General features: G+C 43.8%; 1 protein-coding gene across 5 annotated transcripts in view; it reads right to left on the bottom strand.

Annotated features, from left to right (window-relative positions):
- TMEM131L (transmembrane 131 like) overlaps positions 1-24,228 on the bottom strand; it is a 172,869-nt gene that overhangs the window by 37,647 nt on the left and 110,994 nt on the right. For 3 of the 5 annotated variants that reach the window (XM_088827917.1, XM_055405425.2, XM_055405427.2), the window contains exons 8-20: positions 16,836-16,913; positions 16,489-16,642; positions 15,193-15,251; positions 14,765-14,873; positions 12,574-12,667; positions 11,916-12,069; positions 11,186-11,356; positions 9,850-9,919; positions 8,670-8,787; positions 5,922-6,063; positions 4,667-4,776; positions 3,595-3,667; positions 319-446 (exon numbers count right to left, since the gene is read on the bottom strand). In XM_088827917.1, coding sequence (XP_088684043.1) covers positions 319-446; positions 3,595-3,667; positions 4,667-4,776; positions 5,922-6,063; positions 8,670-8,787; positions 9,850-9,919; positions 11,186-11,356; positions 11,916-12,069; positions 12,574-12,667; positions 14,765-14,873; positions 15,193-15,251; positions 16,489-16,642; positions 16,836-16,913 — 1,460 coding nt within the window. The remainder of the gene's footprint in view (positions 1-318; positions 447-3,594; positions 3,668-4,666; positions 4,777-5,921; positions 6,064-8,669; positions 8,788-9,849; positions 9,920-11,185; positions 11,357-11,915; positions 12,070-12,573; positions 12,668-14,764; positions 14,874-15,192; positions 15,252-16,488; positions 16,643-16,835; positions 16,914-24,228) is intronic. The other 2 variants (XM_055405426.2, XM_055405428.2) reach the window with 1 other exon arrangement.

Genomic DNA, 24,228 nt, shown 5'->3' with positions numbered 1-24,228 from the left:
GTGTGGTGTGTGTATGGTGTGTGTGTGTGGCGTGTGTGTGTGTATTCCTGTGCGTGCCTGTTCTGCCCTCCGTGATGGTGGATGACATACTGTGTGAAGGGAGAGCACACGTTCTCCCTGTACCAGGCAGGAGCCTGACACCCAGGGAGATTAAATGTGGAGCTTCGGGAAGCTGCTCTCCTCAGCCACTGCCTTTCCTGTCCTGCAACACAGCTCATCACTGGGAGCCTGAGGAAATGTGGGCTTTTAGCTAAAGAGAGAAAGAGTCTTTTTGAGAGAAAGAGTCAGTCAACAAGAAAGCAATAGAGACACACCTACCGGATTAGGATGAGGGAGCTGACTTTTCCATAGTCAGCTGGAGTGAACACTACACCAACCCTTTTCCTTTCCAATGGCTGCAAATGTAAGTGGAGGATGCCAAATCTGGATTCCTCAGACTGCACACCCTGAAAGTTATCAATAAATGCAATTAACTTCTGGAGAGCAAGACTCCATCTTCATTAAATGCATAAACATGACTGCCGTTTCTTTAACGTTGGGATCTGACCATCCAAATCAACCTGTGGAACTTGTTTATCACAACAGTTCACGCCCATCAACAGCTACTGAGCCCAACTGAGAAGCAGAAGCAGAGGCTGCATGACAATCCAGTGTGGATGCTGGAAAGGGGCGGGGCCTCCTGGATCGGATGGGAGCTGGGGCTACAGACCTTCATCAGCAAGCTCACCTGAACGTAAAACATCACCGAGAAAACAGACCAACAGCCTCTGCCTGAATGCTGCAGGGATCTGACCAAAGCACTTTCCATTGCTGGACAACCCTAAATTCTCTGTATTATTGTTGAAAAAGAAACCGTCTTTACTACGTTTAGTCTCTCCATTCAGGAGAACGACCTATTTATTCACATCCTCCTTTTATTCTCCAAGATTTCTAACTTTCTCTGAATAAGATGCATTGTAAATTTAACATTCAAGATTTAGCTCTTCATTATTGTGATAGACTTTCCCTCTTTCCACTGTTTTTTCCTAGCTCTTTCTCACTAAGAGTAATTTATTAATTTTCAGAGCGATAACCATGTAATCTGCCTAATATCTCTCTTCTGTATTTTTAGTTTTTGAATTTGTTTTATCCCTCAGTTATTACTAGCATTTCCCGTACTATCTGAAAGAAGAAACAGTAATGGCATTTGATTCATTTTCATTAAAATTATAAACTTCATGAAGGAAGGAATTATGCTTTATACACCTATGAATACTGAAAAAAGCTGCCAATTTACGATTAAAAGTATAAGAACAATTATTAAGTAATTCTTATATGCCAGGCACTGGACTATAATTAGGTATATAAAATGCTAAGCATTCTATAAAACAATGAAATTTTCAAACATCATTATAAGTGAGAAACAGGAGACTTGGAGAGGCTAAATTATTTACCCATGACCACATGGAGGAACCTGGATTTGGAACTTTGAAAGTGCAATTCCACATGCTCTTAACCAAAGGAGCCACATTTCTAAAAGCAAAGCAACGAAAGAAAAATGCAGGCCTTTCTTAACCGACAAATGATCCTATTAAGAATTGCAAGTTAAACCTGTGTGTCAAAAGCACTGACACTGCTCAGGAAGGAGCGGGTCTATGCACACTTATCGCTGACGCATACTGGCGCGCAGCAGACACCCACACGACATGGCAGATCAGCCGCCCTCCAACTAAAACTCCTTAAAGAAAGGAACACTGATACTACCCCTTCTTCTAAATGTAATAAATTAACAATGGGGATAATTTCCTTTGTCACAAAAAGTGTAATGATCTATGGAAAACAATCACAGATTAAAGACCTTTACCAAGTGAGTTGCACCATTTGCTTAAGTCTGAATAGAAACTAACGTGTAAAAGAAACGGGCCTCATTGGAATTTCAAATTACGTATGATTAAATGGGCGTGGGGCAAAATATCTGCTGGCATAGAGGACTCGCTTGCTATACCTCCCAGCACTCCTGGGAAGCTGCCTGGTGGAGGGGCAAAAAGCAGGACCAGCCCAGCTGCCTGGACCACGGGCAAAGGGAAGGAGCACTACTGCTGGTGTCTCTCACTGCAAATGAGTCTCCGCTAAAAGTATATGGGAAACTTTGTTTTGATTCATTCTGTTTGAACTCACACTGGAGGTTATCTGTGGCCTCCCTCTTTCAAGTTATTCTAGAGCCAACAGTGTGTCTTTGGAGGGTTATGAGTAGAGAAAGAAGAAAACATCTATGACATTTCAGTATGTGTGTGCATTAATATACAGTGATATGCACAGGGGTGTCTATGTTGTTTATATTTCTTTAAGAGATGCTTTTTAAATTGATCTCAAGCACAGAATGCTATGCAGTGCTATGCTCAGTCGCTCAGTCGTGTCTGACTCTGCGACCCCATAGACTGTAGCCCGCCAGGCTCCTCTGTCCATGGGGATTCTCCAACAGGAATACTGGAGTGGATTGTTTTGCCCTTCTCCAGGGGATCTTCCCAACCTGGGATCGAACTGGGGTCTTCTGCACTGCAGGTGGATTCTTTCCCAGCTAAGCCACCAGGGAAGCCCCAAGCACAGAATCAGTTCAGTTCAGTCAGTTCAGTCGCTCAGTCGTGTCTGACTCTTTGCGACCCCATGAATCAGAGCACGCCAGGCCTCCCTGTCCATCACCAAACCCCAGAGTTCACTCAAACTCATGTCCACAGAGTCGGTGATGCCATCCAGCCATCTCATTCTCTGTCGACCCCGTCTCCTCCCGCCCCCAATCCCTCCCAGCATCAGAGTCTTTTCCAGTGAGTCAGCTCGTCGCATGAGGTGGCCAAAGTATTGGAGTTTCAGCTTTAGCTCAGTCCCTCCAATGAACACCCAGGACTGATCTCCTCTAGAATGGACTGGTTGGATCTCCTTGCGGTACAAGGGACTCTCAAGAGTCTTCTTCAGCACCACAGTTCAAAAGCATCAATACCCGTAAGTAAAACACTCAGCTACACCAGGGACCCACAGAAGGACTGAGTGAAAACCCAGTTTCCAGTCAGTGACGTCCTCATCATGTGACATGCTTTTTACTCCCTCTCCAGAGTACTTATGCAAGACCTCATGAGGGCCCAGAGGTGCAAGAATTTCAGAGAAATCCTTTTATATAGGTAAGGTCAATATCACAGAAATTGGGTTCTCTGCTAAAAACATGAAGCCAGTTTAGTAAGACTTAAAAAAAAAAAAATATGTTTGCTTTTATTTTATCTTGCCCCAAAAAAGAATTTGATGGGGCTGAGGAATTTTAAGACAATTATAAATTCTGGGGTCTCAAGTTTTACAATTTTCTACAGAGGTCTGATTCAACTGTTATTTCTTCACTCACATGAATCTAAATAATCAAATTAAAATGATTTACAGGCTCACATGAACCCCGGGCTCCTGCTGCATTAGTTAATTGGAAAAAGCTGCTATGTATGCTTAACTCCTAGAATATAGAAACAGAGAGCCACATATATTATGAAAAGACACTTGAAACATAAATCAGTGAGGCCCGTATGTTATGAGTCTAGTTTGTCGCATTCTTTTTCCTGTTTAAAGATGACATCCTACCAGGTAAGGGCAAGCTTTGGTAAGCTGGAATTCACTGGTTGTGAAATTAATCATTTGCATATCGATGCCAAACCTATAAAGAAAAAAAAAACAACATTTAAAATAGCATTCAGATCACTAAGAAAGAACGTTATGTGTGCATATATACACACATATAAACATATGTGTACATTTTTACACATATCCAGTTCACCCTGACCTGTCGTCTCTGGGCCCAGCTCCCCACACAGTACCTGGCATGCTGTAAGAGCACAATAAGCATTGTGAAAGGAATAACGTCGGCAGCACAGAAAGTAAAGACTGCTACAGTGACAGAAGCTCCAAATCTGAAGCAATTATTTTCCTTCAAATGGTTCAAAGCTGTGGAACCTGACAGGAGGTGACTCTCAACCAAGGACAATGCTATCTCCCAGTGGCCATCTGGCCACACCTGGAGACACTTTTGATTGCCCAGGCTGGTGAAGTCCTACCAGAATCTACTGGGTGGAAGCTAGGGATGCTGCTAAACAACCTCCAGAGCACAGAGCTTCTCCTCTCTCATCAAACAGAGGCAGTGTCCAAACACCAGCGGCGCTGAAGCTGGGACACTGGGGGAGGGGCGTCACTAAGCCGGAGGAGGAAATGTCCTAAGTGAAACCGTGACTGTTTCAAGGATAAGGTTAAGAGACACAGATTCTGACCTTGTATCACAACACCAGGCTAAAATACACTACACCTCCACTAAACTCACTGCTTGCATTGACCAGCAGTCACTGCTTTCAGTTCTAAATTTTAGGAGTATATGTGAAAAGTCACGACGGGAAAGCTTTCCTGACAAGAAACGAATGCTGTGTTGGGCCCTGAACTTGACACAGTAACACTGAAGAGCCACACAAGGCATGGGACTGGCACTTGCCATCAGGCCTGCACGGAGGGGCAGGGGTCGATGTCATGGGCTGAGCCCACGCACAGGACTGGAGGAAATGCAAAGGACGCAGAACAGTTGCGGGTCTTAACCGGACAGGCCCTATCAACTCCTCCCAGCAACTCCCCCACCGTCCCCCTTGAGAGGTCTTCACCAGCTAGGCGTTACCATTTGTGCAGCAGGCGCGCAGCAGCCTCGGGCTTCGGGTACAAAGAGACGGGCAGGAGTTGCAGGGAGACTGGCCACGAGGAGGGGTTCTTCACCACGAAGTACTTCACCTAGACGTGCGGGAAGGAGAGTCAGTTCCGGAGAAAGCACCACCCCTGAGACGCAGCTGCAAAGACTCATCACCTGCATCTCACCAGGAACCATCACCTGAGCAATTCCAGGAACGGTCTAGGGAATAAACGGCCTGCATGCGTCGTAACAGCTGCGTAACCTGAGGTGGAGGAGCTGCGGAAGACGGAAGGAGATTCAGGCCACTGGGCCAGGCAAGGAGCGGCTCTGGGTTGGATGCTGTGAGTACACATGTGAGTGGGACAAGTGGAAACCTTTGTATGGAGACTGCAGATCAGACAAAACTGTTGTGCTTGATGTTTACTTTTTCTGATTTTGATAGACTCTGATATGCAAGAAGATGTCTTATTCTTAAGAAATTCACATGGAAGTGGAGTCGGGGCATCATGTCCAACCCTCTCACACGGCTCATAAAAACACGTTGTGGAAAAAGAAGGGAAACAACAAGCCAAGTACGGCCTTGTTAAAAACAGATGAATCTGCATGAAGGCCAATTGGGAGTTCTTGGTACTGCTCTTGAAACTCTTCTTTAAGCTGAACTTTTTCAAAATAAAATGTTTTAAAAAAGCAGTCTCGGGATGTCTTCCCTAAGAAGCTCAGTGAGTACCTGAGGAAGTATAAATTAGTACTCGGATCACAGTGACCTGGCCCTCAGGTAAGGAGACTTTCCAGATAAAACCTCAAGGCTGCTGTCACTGCCTTCGCTCTGCCCTCCTCCTGCCACTCAACTCAAGAGAAGCTTCCACACAGGAAGGGAGCCGAGGATGCAAACAAGTGACAAACAGAGGACTCTCCCTTCTGAGCTGCAAAATCCCTTCTACTGAAGCCTGTGTCAGCCAAGACCTCCTCTGCGGCTACAGCTGAATACTGTCTTAGCTGGTGGATTCTGAGCTGAATACAGACTTCATAACATGTATCTGCTTAAAGCATTTCAGTCTGTTCATGGGTTTATTCCTTATTTTATTCTTCCAACACCTCCCTCCTAAAAGCACCGAATGGCATACACTTGAATTTCAACAAACTTTGATTCTGGAACAGTATCTCAAGGTGGAAATTCTTGGTTAACGTAAAAACGCAAGAGCCGAGGTGTCATGGACAAAGAAACGAGCAGACGTGGGAGCCTCACCATGCTGTTCCTCAGGGCGGTGGCGCTGAAGTTCAACACGAGGCCAGGCTCGGGGACCAGACGAGGCAGGAAGACAGCAAAGGGCTGCGACTCCTCGGGTTTCTTTGAATGGGCAAACCGAGTCACTCCTGAAACCGTCCTTCTGTGAAATTCGTCAAGAAAGAAAGTACGGGAAATAATTTTGACATATAAAAAGAAATCAGTAAATATCACACTCCAACTAAAAGGAACAAGAGGCTCTTGGAAAAAAATGGCTTATTCAGGGTATGCCTGTGTGCTCAGTCTCTTCGGTCACGTCCAGCTCTTTGTGACCCCATGGACTGTAGTCTGCCAGGCTCCTCCGTCCATGGGATTGCCCAGGCAAGAATACCGGAGTGCGCTGCCATGCTCTCCTCCAGAGGATCTTCCAGACCCAGGGATCAAACCTGCCTCTCCTGTATTGCAGGTGGATTCTTTACCACTGAGCCACCTGGGAAGCCTATTCAGGGAATGGGGGAGACAAAGTACAAGATGATCTTGGAACACCCCATCTTACTAGAAAGCAAGGAAGTGCTCAACGAGTGATGGGTACACACCAAAGACCCAAAAGCTAGCCTCAACAGGCTCCCATCAGCCAAATCTGGGACAAATCAACATCAAAAATAAAAATGATACTAACGATGGTAACGATCAAAGAACTCATAGTGATGCTCAAAAGAGTGTAGAATGAACAAAATAATTAGCAATATCACCATTTTTGCAGCCATAACTGATCAATAACTGATCTCAGGCAACAATTATCAATGGGTGCCAAAATCCTACGTTGAAACACTATCAGGGAACAGGAAATGTGTACGGACTCAAACTATCATAGCACATATTATTTATTAATTCTAAAAGGAAAAACGTAGTCTACAATGGAGAGAGTCAAATGCCTCAACCAAACAATCTCAATAACGGGACAATTGATATTTATGTCCCTCCTCGGGTGACGCAGTGATAAGGACACAAGAACAACCAAGTAATCAGTACTCTTCCCCAAAATGTTTAATAGGAATGTAAGCCTGAAGAAGCAATCCCAAAACATCCAGTGTTGAATGTTCCATAAGACAGTTGGCTAGGATTCTTTAAAACATTACACTCTGAGATGAGGAGAGATGGGGGCTCTAAAGAAAATTAAGGAAATGTGATGACTAAATACAATGCATGATCCTTGAATGTGTCCTGGGTTTTATAAACAGCTTTTTTAAAAGAAACTATAATGGATATTTTGGGGTCAACTAGGAGGGACTGGCGGAGAAGGCAATGGCAAGCCACTCCAGTACTCTTGCCTAGAAAATCCCATGGACGCAGGAGCCTGGTAGCCTGAAGTCCATTGGGTCGCTATGAGTCAGACACGACTGAGCGACTTCACTTTCACTTTTCACTTTCACACATTGGAGAATGAAATGGCAACCCACTCCAGTGTTCTTGCCTGGAGAATCCCAGGGACGGCAGAGCCTGGTGGGCTGCCGTCTATGGGGTCACACAGAGTTGGACACGACTGAAGTGACTTAGCAGCAGGAGGGATTGGGGGCGGGAGGAGGCAGGGACGACAGAGAATGAGATGGCTGGATGGCATCGCCGACTTGATGGACGTGAGTTTGAGTGAACTCCGGGAGTTGGTGATAGACAGCGAGGCCTGGCGTGCTGTGATTCATGGGGTCTCAAAGAGTCGGACACGCCTGAGTGACCGAACTGAACTGAACTGAGGGCCTTTCCTGGGTTCAGATGGTAAAGAATCCGCATGCAACGTGGGAGACCTGGGTTCAATCCCTGGGTTGGGAAGATCGCTTGGAGAAAGGAAGAGCTATCCACTCCAGTATTCTTGCCTGGAGAACCCCAGGGACGGGGGAGCCTGGTGGGCTGCCGTCTATGGGGTCACACAGAGTCAGACACGACTGAAGTGAGTTAGCAGCAGTAGCAGGAGGGATTGGGGGCGGGAGGAGGCGGGGACGACAGAGAATGAGATGGCTCGATGGCATCGCCGACTCAATGGACATGAGTTTGAGTGAACTCCGGGAGTTGGTGATAGACAGGGAGGCCTGGTGTGCTGTGATTCATGGGGTCACAAAGAGTCGGACACGACTGAGCAACTGAACTGAACTGAGGGCCTTTCCTAGGTTCAGATGGTAAAGAATCTGCATGCAACGTGGGAGACCTGGGTTCAATCCCTGGGTTGGGAAGATCGCTTGGAGAAAGGAAGAGCTATCCACTCCAGTATTCTTGCAGAGAATTCCATGGACTGAGGAACCTGGCAAACTAGAGTCCATGGGGTCACAAAGAGCTGGACCCGACTAAGCGACCAACACTTTCACTTTCACACTAGGGAAATGTGAATCTGGACTGTTTATTAGTTCATATAACCTCATCAGTGTCAAGTTTCTTGGGTATGTAATGACAGTGAAGTTACATGTGGGAGAATGTTCCTGGTATCTACTGCTTACTTTCAAAAGACTCAGCAAAAAGGAAGTATGTGTGTATGTGTGCATACAGACACAGGTGGAGGAGAGAAAAAACAGCAAAAGTGGTAAGATGCAAACATCTGCTGAGTCCAAATGAGGAACATCTGAGTACTCATCATACTATACTTTCCAACTCTTCTGAGGTTTGAAATTTGTCAAAATAAAGGCTGGATATTAAAAATTCACTATTGAAATTTCAACAAAGATTATGTTAAAGTGCCCCCCCAGTGCTGAATAAAAGAAACAAAGAGAGGTGAAAACCTACTTGCAGATGTCACCATGTTTTAATTTCTTCCATCTTTCATATAATGTATTTGCAAGTTCGGAATCCACATCCCAGGTAGACCGATCCAGAGAAAGGCTCCTTTCCCAGTTAGGATTTTCTACAAGTTAGATCAGACTTACTGTTTAGAGGCACAGGAAACATAATTCACTTAGTAAATAATGCCAAGGGTTGAGGGCTAAAACTTCTCAAACCCAGAGGACAGTAAAGTGATCAGTGACTCCTGTCTGCTGATTGCTTTACTACAAGTCCCTCTAACTCAATGGCAAATGAGATATCAAATCAAAGGAACATGTATAAAACGAAACTAAATCGAATTATGTGAAGGTAGTAACATAAAAGACACATGGCTCATGAATACAGCCTGAAACAAGGTAAAAATCATACTCAGACTATGTTCAACAGCTTTAAATCTAAAAGGCTAAACTGCGTCATGTAAGTGCTAGTTGTCTCTGAGCTGGGTTACCAGGAAGAAGGCCAATGCGCAGACAGGCGGCAACCCTCAGAAACGAGGGCTGCGAGCAGGGCTCAGCCTAAAGGCGCGTGTTTACACTCATAAACTGGTCCCTGTCTACTGGTCTGCCCTGCCTTGTCTGTGCTGAAAGACAAGGGTGGAAAAGCGGGAGTCATCCAAAGGAAACCTCTGTGCTAGAACTCTCTGCTTAGGCTATATATTTCAATAAGTCAACAGGCAGGAAGGAAGCCTGGAACAGCTTTCTCTACCGACACCTTGGCCTCCAGTCTCACACAACAACGAGTGCTCCCTATTAAGATGCTTATACGCTCATCAAAGACAATTCCAAATTATTATTATTATTATTTTTAATAACTTCTAGTCAGCCCTTTTATAAAAGAATCAGAGTCCAATTGTTCCAGACGACAAGGTTGCTATTATGATCAAACATCGTGTCTGAAAAAGTCCCTTACAAAAGTGCAGGTTAAGTCTTAAGGGGGTGTTAATTACACAGGCACCTCAGATGGTTCTGGAGGATTCTTAATAATTTCAAGTCATTTGGTTAATGATCATGCTCTTAAAGAATAGAATATGATGCAATGATGTTAAAGGACTAATTATTCCATCTACAAATGTGAATCTTCCTCACTACTTCCCACCCCACCCAACACTAGATGTCTACAGAAAGCCTAAGGGCAGAACACTTACCTGCTTTTGATTTTCCCATGAAATAATGCATGCCACAATGTGCTATCACTTCAAAACCCAGACTCCCTTCCTAGATTGAAAAGTAATATATGAATAACTTAAAACACAACACTAAACACAAAAATCCAAATGCACTCAAACGCATAGCACACACGGGCCTCCACGTCCACGAACTTCCCTTTAACCAGAAGCCAAACAACTAGGAAGTGATTTCTTGGCCTTCTTTCTCCTTGACTGAGAGGTCTGACTGTCTCTCACAGCAGGGTCACTACAGTGGGTTCTATGCAATAATCAACACCCACAGTGACACCCCCAGGGCCCTACAGACACCAAGCTGCCTTCTAAATTAAAGATTACATTAGTCTCAGGATATTCTCAGTAGGGTTTCTAAAACACTGAATTCTAATCCATCATAACTCCTAAGCTATTCAGGACATTCAAATGAATGCCCCACTTCCTAAATTGGGAAAGCATAGATCGCCTCTTCCATACATTCCTGCAGCCTGCCTGCTCCCTCCCAGTCACTCTTCTCATATGCAGCCCTTGATGGAAAAAGGAAATATCTAAGAAACCTCCCCTGCTCAAAATATGGATTAATAAAATTAACCTTACATTTTGTTTAGCATACTTTTAGAAGCCCTATCTTTAAGTTTTTAGCAAAACATGAGGCACTTCTATCTACGAAACAGCAACACTAATAAGTGAGAAAAATCATAAGATGGTTGTATGGACATCTCATAGTGAAAATTAGAACCCAGCACTATACAGAAGAGCTTGGGTCAAAAAGAAGCAGTGACAGTAAGTAAACGAAAAGAAATAAACATTAAGAGAAAATGAGACATGTTTAAGGTAAGACCTGAATTAAATATAATATACGGCTCTAGAAAGCATCTGCTTAACTGCGAATCCTTTCGGGCGTTAGATTACGACCCACCAGGAAGTTCAAGGATTATGAGCAGCTCAGTCACTTACCAGTTAACAATTCAGTTTATTTGAAATCACTGCACTGATGTCAGAAATGTGCTTACTACAGCAAGCACAGATTCTTTGCTCATTTTGGAAATAAGTGAAAATGAGATCTTGTAATGCCTTATTTCACTTGAAAATCACTTCATGTATCACTTTATGAAAAATAGAAGCTGTTTTCAAATACATTTCCATACTAAATAATTTATCATCTAAGACTGGCCTGGTAATATCCATTAATTTCTTAGACAGCCTTAGAAAATATGAGGTCAACTCCATCAACAAAATCCAACCACCATAAGGTAAGCTAATAAGAAGAAATAGTAATTATTACAAAAGTTATAACACATATGGAGTGTGTAAACAATACCTTGGTGGGCGCTGAGTAAATCTGAAGAGGTATTGCAAAAACAGCACCTATGTTTGTAGTCAAAAACACATGGGTGAATAGATTTATGGCAATGTCTTTAACAGCAAGTTTCAAAGAAAATATTTTCCAACAGCCTGGAGGTAGAAATAAAGGGCCAGTGAAATTCAGAATCTAAAAAGAAAAGAAGTAAGAGAAATTACTTTCCTAACGAATGCTAATTATGGTTAAAATCATCATACTGTGTGATACTAAAGTTCTTCTATACTTTGAGAAATAAAATGTTACTCAATTATTTCCAGGTCAAACATCGAAATATTTTCTATAAATAATAGATCTCACTTAATATTTAACATGCAATTATTTTTAAATTTCACAAAAGTAATCTTCACATGTTCATAGCCGGTATTTTACCAAAACCTACTATTTTATCATGAACGAGGCTTATTTTTACTAAATGTAATCTTCTTAGGATAAATTATAATTTACAATATTTTAAAATAATGGTAGTAACAAATATCTCTAATGGGATATATCCTGGTCCCTTTGAGCTCCTTGAACAATAGTTTGAAAAAATAAAGAGAGCGTAAAAGTAATTCTGAAAATGTTAAAAGAAACATACTTGCTTTAAAATTCATTAAGTGAAAGGTTTTATAAATAATTAATTTCATAGTATTTGACCTTAAACAAACCTTAAAATAGGCTAAAACTTGAATGAAAATACCATATGTACCTTTAAAATGTGCTTGGTCTCCTTGGAAACAAACACATCATTTAATACAACACCATGGTCAAAATGGTTGAGGTACCACATTGACCAAAGCCCTGAAGTATTCTCGTGATTCTCTATGTGAAACTGGGTTGCAGAAGGGTCCATTCGAAAATACCTGTGAACACAGGACAGTCATGACGTCAGTCCTGTGGTACAGACCACCATAGGGAGAGAATCAGCCTCTCACTGCAACACAACGGTCGCGCAGAACCCTAACCTGACCCAAAAAACACGATCGTTGCGTGAAAGCATCACAATGAATGTCAGTGCCTTTCTCAGCCTTCCTGCCCACCGGTGGAGCATCCGAAGGCCCAGGCGTGTAGTGTGGCCAGCACCAGGACAGCTCACCAGGCAGAAACCAGGCCCCAAAAGTAACTCAGAAACGTGGCAGGAATATGCTTTCCTCCTTGCACACACGGCCGCCTGGCCCGGATCCAATCCACCACCTCCATTATTCAGCTCCCCTTTCCCATTCTGCAAACCACCCTTTCACACCCTGCTAGCGTTGCTAACTCGGGGAAGGCGAGTCCAGAGAGAGAACCACACAAGTTATCACTTCTGTGCTTCAATCACCTCCAGGCTGACCAAACAATTCCAGGGAAAGAGGAATGAAACCCACCCTTGAACCACAGGAGAGGACAGGCATGCTTTTAGTGTCGGAGTGTTTTTTTTCTTTCTGTCTTCTCTCAGCCCACTGCCACAGGACGGAGCTGCTGGGAGGCAGAAGGAAATAAATGTGAAGAATCAGCATCTTTTCTCCATTTGACTAAATGAAAATAACTGTTTTACTTATAATATTTTAATTACCTCACACTTTTGTCTCCATTAAAGTCATGCATGAGATACAAATGGTAAAATTCTTTCTTGAACGCTACCTTTCCTCCTTACTGGCTAGTTGTCAGTTACCCAGAACAAAGTACTATCCCACCCCCTTGCTAAACCAACCTCTCACTTCTTCTTTTGGAGGAAAAGAGAGTCAACATTTTGTGGCTCTCCTTTTGTAAAGATCTTAAGAGGCAAGACTGAAGGCGGGAGGAGAAGGGGACGACAGAGAATGAGATGGCTGGATGGCATCACCGACTCTGAGGACATGAGCTTGGGTGAACTCCAGGAGTTGGTGATGGACAGGGAGGCCTGGCGTGCTGTGATTCATGGGGTCGCAAAGAGCCGGACACGACTGATCGACTGAACTGAACTGAACTAATAGGTAAATCCTTAGGTCTGCAGAGACGACAAAAGGGAACGGTCGAGCCCACTAGGGTGGGTGCAGAGATGCATGTGGAGGTGTAAGCCAGAAACGAACAGGTGAACCCAAGATCACGGAGGAGCCTCACAGCCAAAGTGGGGCCTCGCTGCCAAACACTGCTGGTTCATCAATCCCTTGTAAGTGTTCCTTGAGCCAGGTCAGGACACCATCACACTGGTACTGAATTCTTAACTCTGACACTAATACCTGACTTTTTTTTAGCTGCATGTTAATATATGTTCCCCTCCTAAAATTCAAACACTAAAAATAAGATGTGAAAATAAAAGTCTACCTTTCCCTAGACAAGGGAAACAACGGGCAGCAGACTCCCCAGAATCCTTCCAGTGCTCCAATACACGCAGACACACAGGGACCCTTAGAGAACCACCCTCCATCACTGCAGACTCCCGAGAATCCTTCCAGTGCTCTCACAGATACAGACACACAGGGACCCTTAGAGAACCACCCTCCATCACTGCTGACTCCCGAGAATCCTTCCAGTGCTCTCACAGATACAGACACACAGGGACCCTTAGAGAACCACCCTCCATCACTGCTGACTCCCGAGAATCCTTCCAGTGCTCTCACACACGCAGACACACAGGGACCCTTAGAGAACCACCCTCCGTCACTGCAGACTCCCGAGTATCCTTCCAGTGCTCTCACACACGCAGACACACAGGGACCCTTAGAGAACCACCCTCCGTCACTGCATGCCTGTGCACTGTAAGACCTTTTTAATACCTAAAAAGGTCTAGTCCCCTAGCTCCATGCAAATGAATTACAATTTAACCAATCTCCTGTTTTGTTGCCACAAACAATGCATATTTCTGTTATTACAATTCTGAATATATACAAGTGTATCTCTCACAAGATACACTCCCAGGATAAGCTTGGAGAAGTAAAATTCAGGATCAGAGAGCATACATGTAAATCTTAAGTTTTCAGAGAAATTGTGCCAATTTTCCCTCCCAAATAGCCTGTATCAATTTATACTCATGTCAAAAAATCAGTGCTATTTTCATTCTAGCCATTACTAACACAGAATACCAACAATCTTTGTAATCTTCATAGATCTAAGTCCTAAGTTATATTTCACTTACTGCTTTAAATTAACATTTCTTTCAATATAAGTGAGACGGGTATTGTTTTCATATATTTAAAATGCATTTCATTCCTTTGTAGAAACCTTCTGAACTGAGTTGACACTCACTAGGTATCCTGCATGGCATTTTATACAAAGATACCAAACTGGAGATGCACATCCCTACCTGCAAAAGCCGTACATCCATCACACATGTACAACCTGGCCTTTCAAACCACCAACTAAGTTATGATCTATAAACTCAAAATCCTACTCACGTGGCATCATAAAAGGGGCACACCACCAGTTCTTCCATCAGGTTACCTCTTAGAACTATTAAGGCTGTGGAACTGCAATGCAGCCCATTCACTTCCTAAAGCCTTGCCTAGGCTGTAGCGGAGTCATCACAGAAAGAACCAGTGTCATAACGAGTAAACAACGAAAACAAAAAGACAGTTCCAACATTTTTAAAATCTGTACCTTTGCAAGTAAAAGAAGCAATTTTTGTAAAGTTCGTTGTGGAAGTAGGTAGCAGTACTGGTTCAAACTGCAGAGATAGGACATCTCTCTGGGAGAAATGACGCACATCCTGTAACAAAAACAATCCACAGTTCTGCTCTTAGTGGGGTGGAGGCTGATCCAGGTTGAATCAACCCTGTTAAAACGGCTGAGCAGCTCTGACTGGCACAGACAGCAACTGTTCAGCAGAAGGGGTAATGACACGTGCTATTCTGTAATAGCACGAAGGGCTGCTGACAACCTTCATCCAAATATGGGCTCAAGCAAGGGAAAACGGGTTTCAATGGAAGCAAGAGATAACAGAGACAAATGTTCTCTCAAAAATCCTCACGTTCTGTAATTAAATATACACTTGTAAGTTTAAACTATACACAAGTATTTAAAATTACCTGTATCCATATAAGGCTGTTTCCTGAATGTAATATATACATATTCACTGCTGAATCATCTGTTCAAAAGAATCAAAGTAATGAGATTAAAACAAAGCGCCATCTCATTCTCACATTTTAATACTGAAGTTAAAATATCACACAACACATTTCTATTAAAAAATGCAATTCATCTTCCAACACTAAAATTGAAATGAGAAGCTGTTTTCTGTTGGGTATTCTTTGAAGTCATAAGAAAAAGGACTCTGGCAAAAAGACTGACCTGTCAACACAGGCTCTCTAATGATGAACTACTAGTAGAAAAAGTCTGAGTGTAGGGTCATACTCCTGCTCCCTTTAGATGAAACTAACCAGCTGGACAGCTTCAAACAAAGCTGAGGTCTCCTACTGATCAGACAGCCCCTCATGTCCTCTTGACAACCACACTTGGGAAAAATAAAACCCTGGATCTCAGGGTGCAGGCTTCCCTTTAACCCTCACCAACAGGAACGCTCCCCATGCTTTAGGAGTCTTCTCTACACTGATGTCCACCTGGCCATTCTGGGAACCAACAGAAACTAGGAACCCCAGGATAGGAAAGCTCTTCTGCTGACCCATGACTACTGTAATCAGTTCTGAGGATAGGAAAGTCAACCATGTCTGATCAACAATTAAGATGGCCAATGTAAAACTGTATTTTGGTACCAGAACAGTATTGATAACCCATGGCAAAGCGGACATGATAAACTTCACGGACCACATGTCCGCTACAAAATCTCTTAGAGTCTTAAACTGATAAACAAGGCTATTTTTGGTAAGTAGGACACACAATTTCAAAGGTAAAATTCACAGACAGGAACACTCAAATTCACACTACTCTAACTTGTCAGGCATCCAGGATTAAGTCATACCAGGAACATACCATCAACTATGAAAAATACAAACAGCATGACTTGGTCAACTGAGCTTCTGCAAATCATAAAACAGAACCAAGACACAAGACTTAAAATACTGCGTAAATATTTACATTAGACTGTAGTGCCCATTTAATTTGTTCACCATCTTCAAAATGTCAAGAAAATTATTTCTTGGGAAAACACAGAATGGTTTGCTGTTGCCACTTAATTTACTTTAAAATAATACACCCTTACTATCAGATGCAGACTAGTTACTACTGCAGTGCATTAATAATGAAAGCAAAATCTGTGTCTTGGATTGCAACAACGCAATCTGCAATCTATAAGTGAATGATACAGAAAGATGATGCAGGTGAATCAAAATATATTTTAACAGAAAAGTTTACAGATTCTGCCATACCTGAGCTCTCAGATTTATCTGTAGCTACATAAATAATAGAGAGATGATCTAACAAGTCTTGTGTGTTTTCTTCAAATTCTTTTGAGGTGTTTTCCATTGTTACAATTATGCTCATCTGTAGCCGTAAAACGTCACCCGATTCCACATAACAACTCTAAGATCGAAGGGATGGAAAAAAAGGAAAAACTCGAAAAATCAACTGAATTTTTTAATTTCAAATTTTAGGGAGTAAAAGCACTTAGGGGAAAAGCATATGCATTTCTGCAAATAAACATGTTTTATTTTTTATTTCTGAACAAAGAGGCAGGAAGGAAGGCAGGAAGAAAACACTAAATTTTTAATTTTACCTTTAGTTGCTGACACACTTTATTATGTAAACTGCATTCCAGTTGCACCTGCAAGAGGCTAGAATTAGTGGTTTCCGCCTAAAAGAAGAAAAAGGAGGGAAAGAAATTACAAGTAAGCAAAAGTCTCAATCTACTATCAATAGTAAACAATCTATCACTTAATCAGAAATTAGATTTCTTCACTCATTTTATTCATTCAACATGTATTTGAGCCTCTGCTAAATGTTAGGCAAAATTCTATTTGCTGGGAATACAACAGTGAATAAAACAGAAAAATTTCTTCTGTCACTGAGCTTACATCTAATGGAAATCACAAGCTCTCCCATGGGCAACACGAAAATTCCTGTTATGGCAGTAAGCAGATAAATATGTTCTAAATATACACAGGAACACTGTTGCTTGGCATTTCTTATATTTTTTGAACACTGTGCTCCAACACAGGAGCCTGCTCTTATTTGAAAGTAGGTTCACTCAGTTCAGTTCAGTCGCTCAGTCGTGTCTGACTCTTTGCTACCCTACCCCATGGACTGCAGTATGCCAGGCTTCCCTGTCCATCACCAACTCCCAGAGCTTGCTCAAACTCATGTCCATTAAGTCAGTGATGCCATCCAACCATCTCATCCTCTGTCGTCCCCTTCTCCTCCCACCTTCAATCTTTCTCAGGATCAGGGTCTTTTCAAATGAGTCAGTTCTTCACATCAGGTGGCCAAAGTATTGGATCTTCAGCATCAGTCCTTCCAATGTACATGCAGAACTGATTTCCTTTAGGATTGACTGGCTGGATCTCCTTGCAGTCCAAGAGACTCTCAAGAGTCTTCTCCAGCACCACAGTTCAAAAGCATCAATTCTCTGCTGCTCAGCTTTTTTCATAGTCCAACTCTCACTATTCAGAATTCTGAAGAGTCGGACATGAATGAGCGCCTTTCACTTTCACTTAACCAAGGTTGTAAACAGGACCAAACATTTAGCCAAGGATTTTTAAAAAAGTAATTGCTCAAGAGAGAAACACCAATACAGTATATTAACGCATACATATGGAATTTAGAAAGATGGTAACAACGACCCTGTATGCAAGGCAGCAAAAGAAACACAGATATAAAGAACAGAATTTTGGACTATGTAGGAGAAGGTGAGGGTGGGATAATATGAAAGAACAGCATTGAAACATGTTCGATGTGTTAAGCGGGGCACTCCAAGTCGGAGCTCTGGGACAACCCAGAGGGATGGGGTGGGGAGGGAGGTGGGAGGGGGTGCAGGATGGGGGACACATGGGCACCTGTGGGTGATTCATGTCAGTGTACGGCAAACACCACCACTATATTGTACAAGTAATTAGCCTCTGATTAAAATAAATTAATTTTTTAAAAAGTAACTGCTCATATCAGATTTAAACAGTAATATCATCTGTAAACTGAACCTCAAATCTCAAGAAGAGCTAGATTTTTGTCTTTCTGTGAGTCAAGTCCCACATCAAACACATAAACAAAAAGGCCCACCTACCCCTTATGGCAGAAAGTGAAGAGGAACTAAAAAGCCTCTTAATGAAAGTGAGAGGAGAGTGAAAAGGTTGGCTTGAAGCTCAACATTCAGAAAACAAAGATCATGGCATCTGGTCCCATCATTTCATGGGAAATAGATGAAAAAACAGTGGAAACAGTGTCAGGCTTTATTTTTTGGGGCTCCAAAATCACTGCAGATGCTGATTGCAGCCATGAAATTAAAAGACGCTTACTCCTTGGAAGGAAAGTTATGACCAACCTAGATAGCATATTAAAAAGAAGAGACATTACTTTGCCAACAAAGGTCATGCCAGTGGTCATGTATGGATGTGAGAGTTGGACTGTGAAGAAAGCTGATCGTCGAAGAACTGATGCTTTTGGTGCTGGAGAAGACTCTTGAGAGTCCCTTGGGCTGCAAGGAGATCCAACCAGTCCATTCTGAAGGAGATCAGTCCTGGGTGTTCATTGGAGGGACTGATGCTAAAGCTGAAACTCCAATACTTTGGCCACCTCATGAGACAAGTTGACTCACTGGAAAAGACTCTGATGCTGGGAAGGATTGGGGGCAGGAGGAGAAGGGGACGACAGAGAATGAGATGGCTGGATGGCATCACTGACTCGATGGACATGAGTTTGAGTGGACTCCGGGAGTTGGTGATGGACAGGGAGGCCTGGCGTGTTGTGATTCATGGGGTCGCAAAGAGTCGGACACAACTGAGCGACTGAACTGAACTGAACTCCTTGAAACTGTTAATCAAGCTTTAAGTGACCCCGTGTATCCCAATCCAATAGAAAGCCCTCTTCTGCCCGACCCTGCTCCCCACTTGGCCGTTTCCTGGTGTCTCTGATCCTCTGCTGGCTCTGCTGCCTCTGGCACAGACGTTACAGTCACTGCAGATTCCGTCTGCCCCTTGCCCCCTCTCCCGACACGCCGGAGCCACCCACGCTTATCTCACTGGTGCAGGCGTGTCTGCACACCCACGTGCGCGGCCAGGGCCTGGGAGCCCCCACACCCTCACTCACAGCCCCTGCCGGGGGCCGCGTCTGCACACCATTCCTCACAGCACTGTCTAAGCCAGAAACCTGGGGACCAACCTCCCTGCACCTTCCCGCTCAGCCTCCCCCAGCCACCCAGAACCCAGGCGCATTGAGCGGCTGTCTTCTGCAGCCCCTGGACACGTTCACTTCCCTTCATTCCTAACACACACCCTACGGATCGGGTCAGCACACTATGCCCACGGGTCAAAGCCAGCCTGCGTTTGCAGATAAAGCCCTGTTGGAACATGGCCACACTCTCTCTTTCACAAACTGCCTATGGCTGCCTTCAGGCTAAGACGGCATAGTAGAGTCTATAGCCTACAGAACCAAAACAAACGCCTCTCTGAGCCTTTACAGAAAAAGCTGCCGGACCTCTGCCCTGGTGGGAGGACGGAGGAGGGGGCAGGCAGGCTGGCAGAGCAACTCCCGCCCCAGGCTCTGCATGTCTACCCCTGTTCTCTCCTCTGTACTATCCACAACGCATCAGGAATGAGTTTGCTAACACACAAACCAGGGCACACCACTAACTGCTCAGAACCCATCCAAGACTTCCTGCTCAGCCACAGCCCCAAGTCCTTTACAGCACCCACAAAACCCGGGCCCCTGCCTCTTCTCTGCCTCCCTGTTCATGCTTCAGCTCCATCTACTTTCTGCTCCATTTTGCCGTCAACCTCTGCTGCTCCATTTTGCCGTCAACCTCTGCACGTGCTGTTTCTCTGCCTTGAACTCTCATACCCAATCCATCCTCCACTCCACCTAACAAAATCTGATTCATCCTTCACGTCCCAGCAAAAACACTCCTCTTAGGGAGGTGGTCCTTGACAGCACCACGGGGGTAAAGGCCAGTACTCACTCAGGCCGTAGGTCACGACACTGCCGCAACCTGTTCAAGGTCTGCCCTCCCCAGCAGATCGGAAGCACCCTGTCCGATGCTTTTACCACAGTGTCTACCACTTAATCAGCACGCAGCAGACAGCTGACATTGGAAGAAAAGTGGGTGCAGTCACAAACGCTCGCTTGAAAGGTGCAAGCCTGCTAGGGGCAAGAGACTAAAAATAAACAATGGCTCTAAAATAGAAGTGTGCATTGGAACCTGCTATTTAGCACGTGCTTCTGATCTGAAACTTTCCCAAAAAAAGGTTTAAAGACAAACCCATATCAACACGTTTACGACTAGGTTGGGTTTTATTTAATTAACTTACAATATTTTAACTATAAGTCTTAATCTGACAAGGCAATTTTCTTGCCTAAAATATTTCTTCACATGTTGAAATAAAGTTAAAAGTCCAAAATTATGACTTTGAACATGATTAAAAATCCTACCTGCACAGTGATTTGATGTGATTTTAGAGCCCACTGTTTTGCCCTTCTTGGTAAATTTCTGGATGAATGTATTTATAATTTTCCATGGTAAATAAGATTCCTCTATCAGTTGGAAACATAACAAAAATAAACGTTTTATTTGCTGCACAACATATTTCAGAACCCCACAAGGGGGAGTGCCAGCACCTCCAAACAGCTCTTGAAGATGCAGACTTTTCTCAAAGAGAAATTTAAATGCTCATGTCTCTTTCCCAAAAGAACAAAAGTATTGCACTCTTGACTTAAAAAGAGAAACTATAACCAAAACATGGGGCAACCACTGGCACACTGGGATGATAAATTCTCTCTGAAAGAACCCCAGAGGAGCACTGAGGACTGTTTTGACCACTTACGCAGAAGGGTGCCTGGGCAGGTTATAAAAGAAAAACAAAAGCCTACTTTTCTTTTGAAACCTCCCACATTATTTTAACAAATTAGTTCATAAATTTGACGGCTAAAAGAAACAGTAACTCCTCAGCAGTTTTCACGTAAGTGTATGGTATTATTCGGTTTTAGAAGGTGGGAAAAGATGCAGTCTGCAGGACTTAAACGACTTATCAAAGGTCCCCAAAGGTTAGCTAGGGAAAAATAGGGGGGGGAATAAAAGCAGTTCTTTTATTAAGTCATCAGTATTTTTTCCACGTAAATCTGAACAGATCATGTTTATTTCTCAGGTACTTGCAAGCCTAAAAATTCTTCAACATGAAAACATGTCTTAGAAAACCATACCAAGAGAGAATGTAGCTGTCAAGAAAATAGCCCTGTTAAGATGTCTTTTGTATGGCATGTATTTCCAAGGTTTTGTGGAGAAGTGGTCTAAACTGAGGGAATGAGATGAAAGAGAAAAAAATTACCTCCCTCTATTTGCTTAAAAAACTGGTCTTTGTGTACCAGGCCAGGGGTAAAGGGTGATTCTGGGGGGTTGCATGCAATCAAACAGGAAAGAAAACGATGGGCTGAAAGTTCTAAGTCATTTGAGATGATTTTCATTAACAAGAACAAACCATATCCTGGCAAAAGTATAGGAGAGTCTATAATACATTAACTCAGAATGAACAAGAGACTTGAAATTATGATGTTTCCATTAATGATCACACATGAAAACGTCTCATTTAAAGAATATGATACGTGAAATATAAAAGAATTACTTGGATAAACCCCAATTACTTGGATAGACTCCCTTTCAAGGTTTTTTTCACACTTATTGACTCTTTTTAAACACATTTATTTGTGGCTGCACCCCCGTCTCAGTGGCACCACGCAGGATCTTCATGTGCAGCGCATGAACGCTTGGTTAAGGCATGTGGGATCTAGCTCCCTGACTGGGGATCGAAACTGGGTTCCCTGCATCGGGGGCCCGGAGCTTTAGCCACTAGACAACCAGGGAAGTCCCCCTTTCACAATTCTGAATGCTGAACGGCAGAGGTCTTACCCAGGTAAATCTCTTCTGCCCACATGTGTCTTTGGAACACAGAGCCCACGAAGTCACTTGACTGTTCCAGCCAGTGGCCCACTCACACGGCGCTACATGAAACACATTCCATACAGGAAATGATTTTGTATAAAATGAGTACTTTCCTGGTACCTTCTACACAGCACTCACACTCTAACCAAAGTCCTAAGTTAGTGTCTCCTATGCAGCAGACAGGCTCAGCTGACTCACCAACAGGTGCTGCAGAACTTACCCTGATATTAACTAGCCCTCACCACTACCACCAACCCGGTTTTCACATACATAACCACTGAAACAGAATTTACTTACGTTGCCAAGCCCACTCACTAAAATATCTGTAAAATCCTAAGAACTGGCTGAAATGAGTCTATTTACTTATTTTAAGAGAAAAGGATTCAGCACACGTATATTTTTCCTTACCCACATCGTTTTAGAAAAGGCAGTGTGGTCAAGTAACTTTGCAGTCAACACAGATTCAAGATGAAACCCCAGACATGAAACCTTGGGGATATTTTCTATGAGCCGTTTCCAGGACTCAGCTTTCTCTTGCATAAAGCAGAGGTAATGGGCTCATGGCCATGGTCAGCAGCGTTAAACGAGACACATGCCAATCACAGCACACCAAACAAACCCTCAAAAGGAAGCATTTGCTTGTTTGTTCACAATTAATACATTCAATTAATGAAATCCCACAAGTAACTTAAATGCTTCTAGAAAGCATTTTCTCCACGTCCACGTTGTTAGAAGGGGGAACTTCCCTGGTGGTCCAGTGGTTAAGAACCCGCCTTGCAACGTAGGGGATGCGTGTTTGATCCCACAAGCCCCAGGGACTCTAACCCCTTCAGCTGCAACCAAGACCCAGTGAAGCCAAATAAATGATTTTTTTTTAAAGTTGTTAGAAAAACTCCTCTCCCCCAAACCTTTGGTTTCCAAGAGAAGGGACTTTTTTTTTCCTTCAACGCTTCAAATTCTTCTTGTCTTACGTCATAATTGGTTCAGAACTCAAGAAAAGAGAGAGAAGTCATTTACTGCACTCCACCTCCCATTACCCCCGCCCCTGAAATGTGCCAGGAAATGCAGCGTGGAGAACAAGCGAACGCTGACTATGAAGAAGTCCAGGGGGCCAAGTGGCAGCCGCCTGCCCCATGCAACGCTCCTGGCCTCTCTCTACAGCCGGCAGCTGGCTCGAGCTACCATAGCCGGGCTGGCGGCTTCAGGGCCGCGTTGGGTTTCCACCGCAGCGGGTCACGGTGGCTCAACCCGACAGCAAGCAGCTGTTTTATACAACTGGCTGATGCCGGGCCTTAAGCAAAGGCAAGGGAACCCTGAAGGCCTGGCCCATGCTTGAGTGGGGGCCCCGGCCCTGCACGAGACGGCTCTGACCCACTTAGGCACAGCACAGAGGGGGCTGCGAACGAAAGGGCGTCTCCGTGGGAAACGGTATGGTGGTTCCTCAAAAAAGTAAACACGGAACTGCAGTATGGTCCAGCAGATCCGCTCCTGGGTTCACGCCCGGAAGTGACGGGAGGCGCTCCAACAGGTATTTCTACACCTAGATTCACAGCAGCCAGATGGAGACAACCCAAAACCCACAGACAGCTGAAAGAATAAACACGGGACATACACAGAATGGAGCGTTATTCAGTCACAGGTGAGGGAATTCTGACACCTGCTACCACATGGCTGAACCTTGAAGACACCTGTCCTAAATAAAAAAGGCCAGTCACAAAAGGACAAACTTTTAAAACAATTTTTTTGTATATTTTACTACAATTTAAAATCCTTTTTTGGGGGCTATACCACACGACATTAAGGATCACAGCTGCCTGACCAGGGATTGAACCTGCACCCCCGTGCAATGGAGTGCAGAGTCCAACACTGACCTCCAGGGAGATCCTCGAAAGGACAAATGCTGTACAAGTCCACGCATGCGGGGACACAGGACAGTCAAATTCGGGACAGAAAGTTAGAATAATGTCTACAAGGGACTAAGGAAGAATCGCTGCTTAATGGGGGGCAGGGCTTTGGTTTGGGCGGACAA

This window comes from Moschus berezovskii, chromosome 19 (genome assembly GCF_049115385.1).
Source record: "Moschus berezovskii isolate FMDL1 chromosome 19, NW_MosBer_1.0, whole genome shotgun sequence".
In the NCBI taxonomy this organism is placed as follows: Eukaryota; Metazoa; Chordata; class Mammalia; order Artiodactyla; family Moschidae; genus Moschus; species Moschus berezovskii.
Note: the sequence above shows the minus strand (reverse complement) of the source record. Positions and strands in the feature narration are given on the sequence as shown.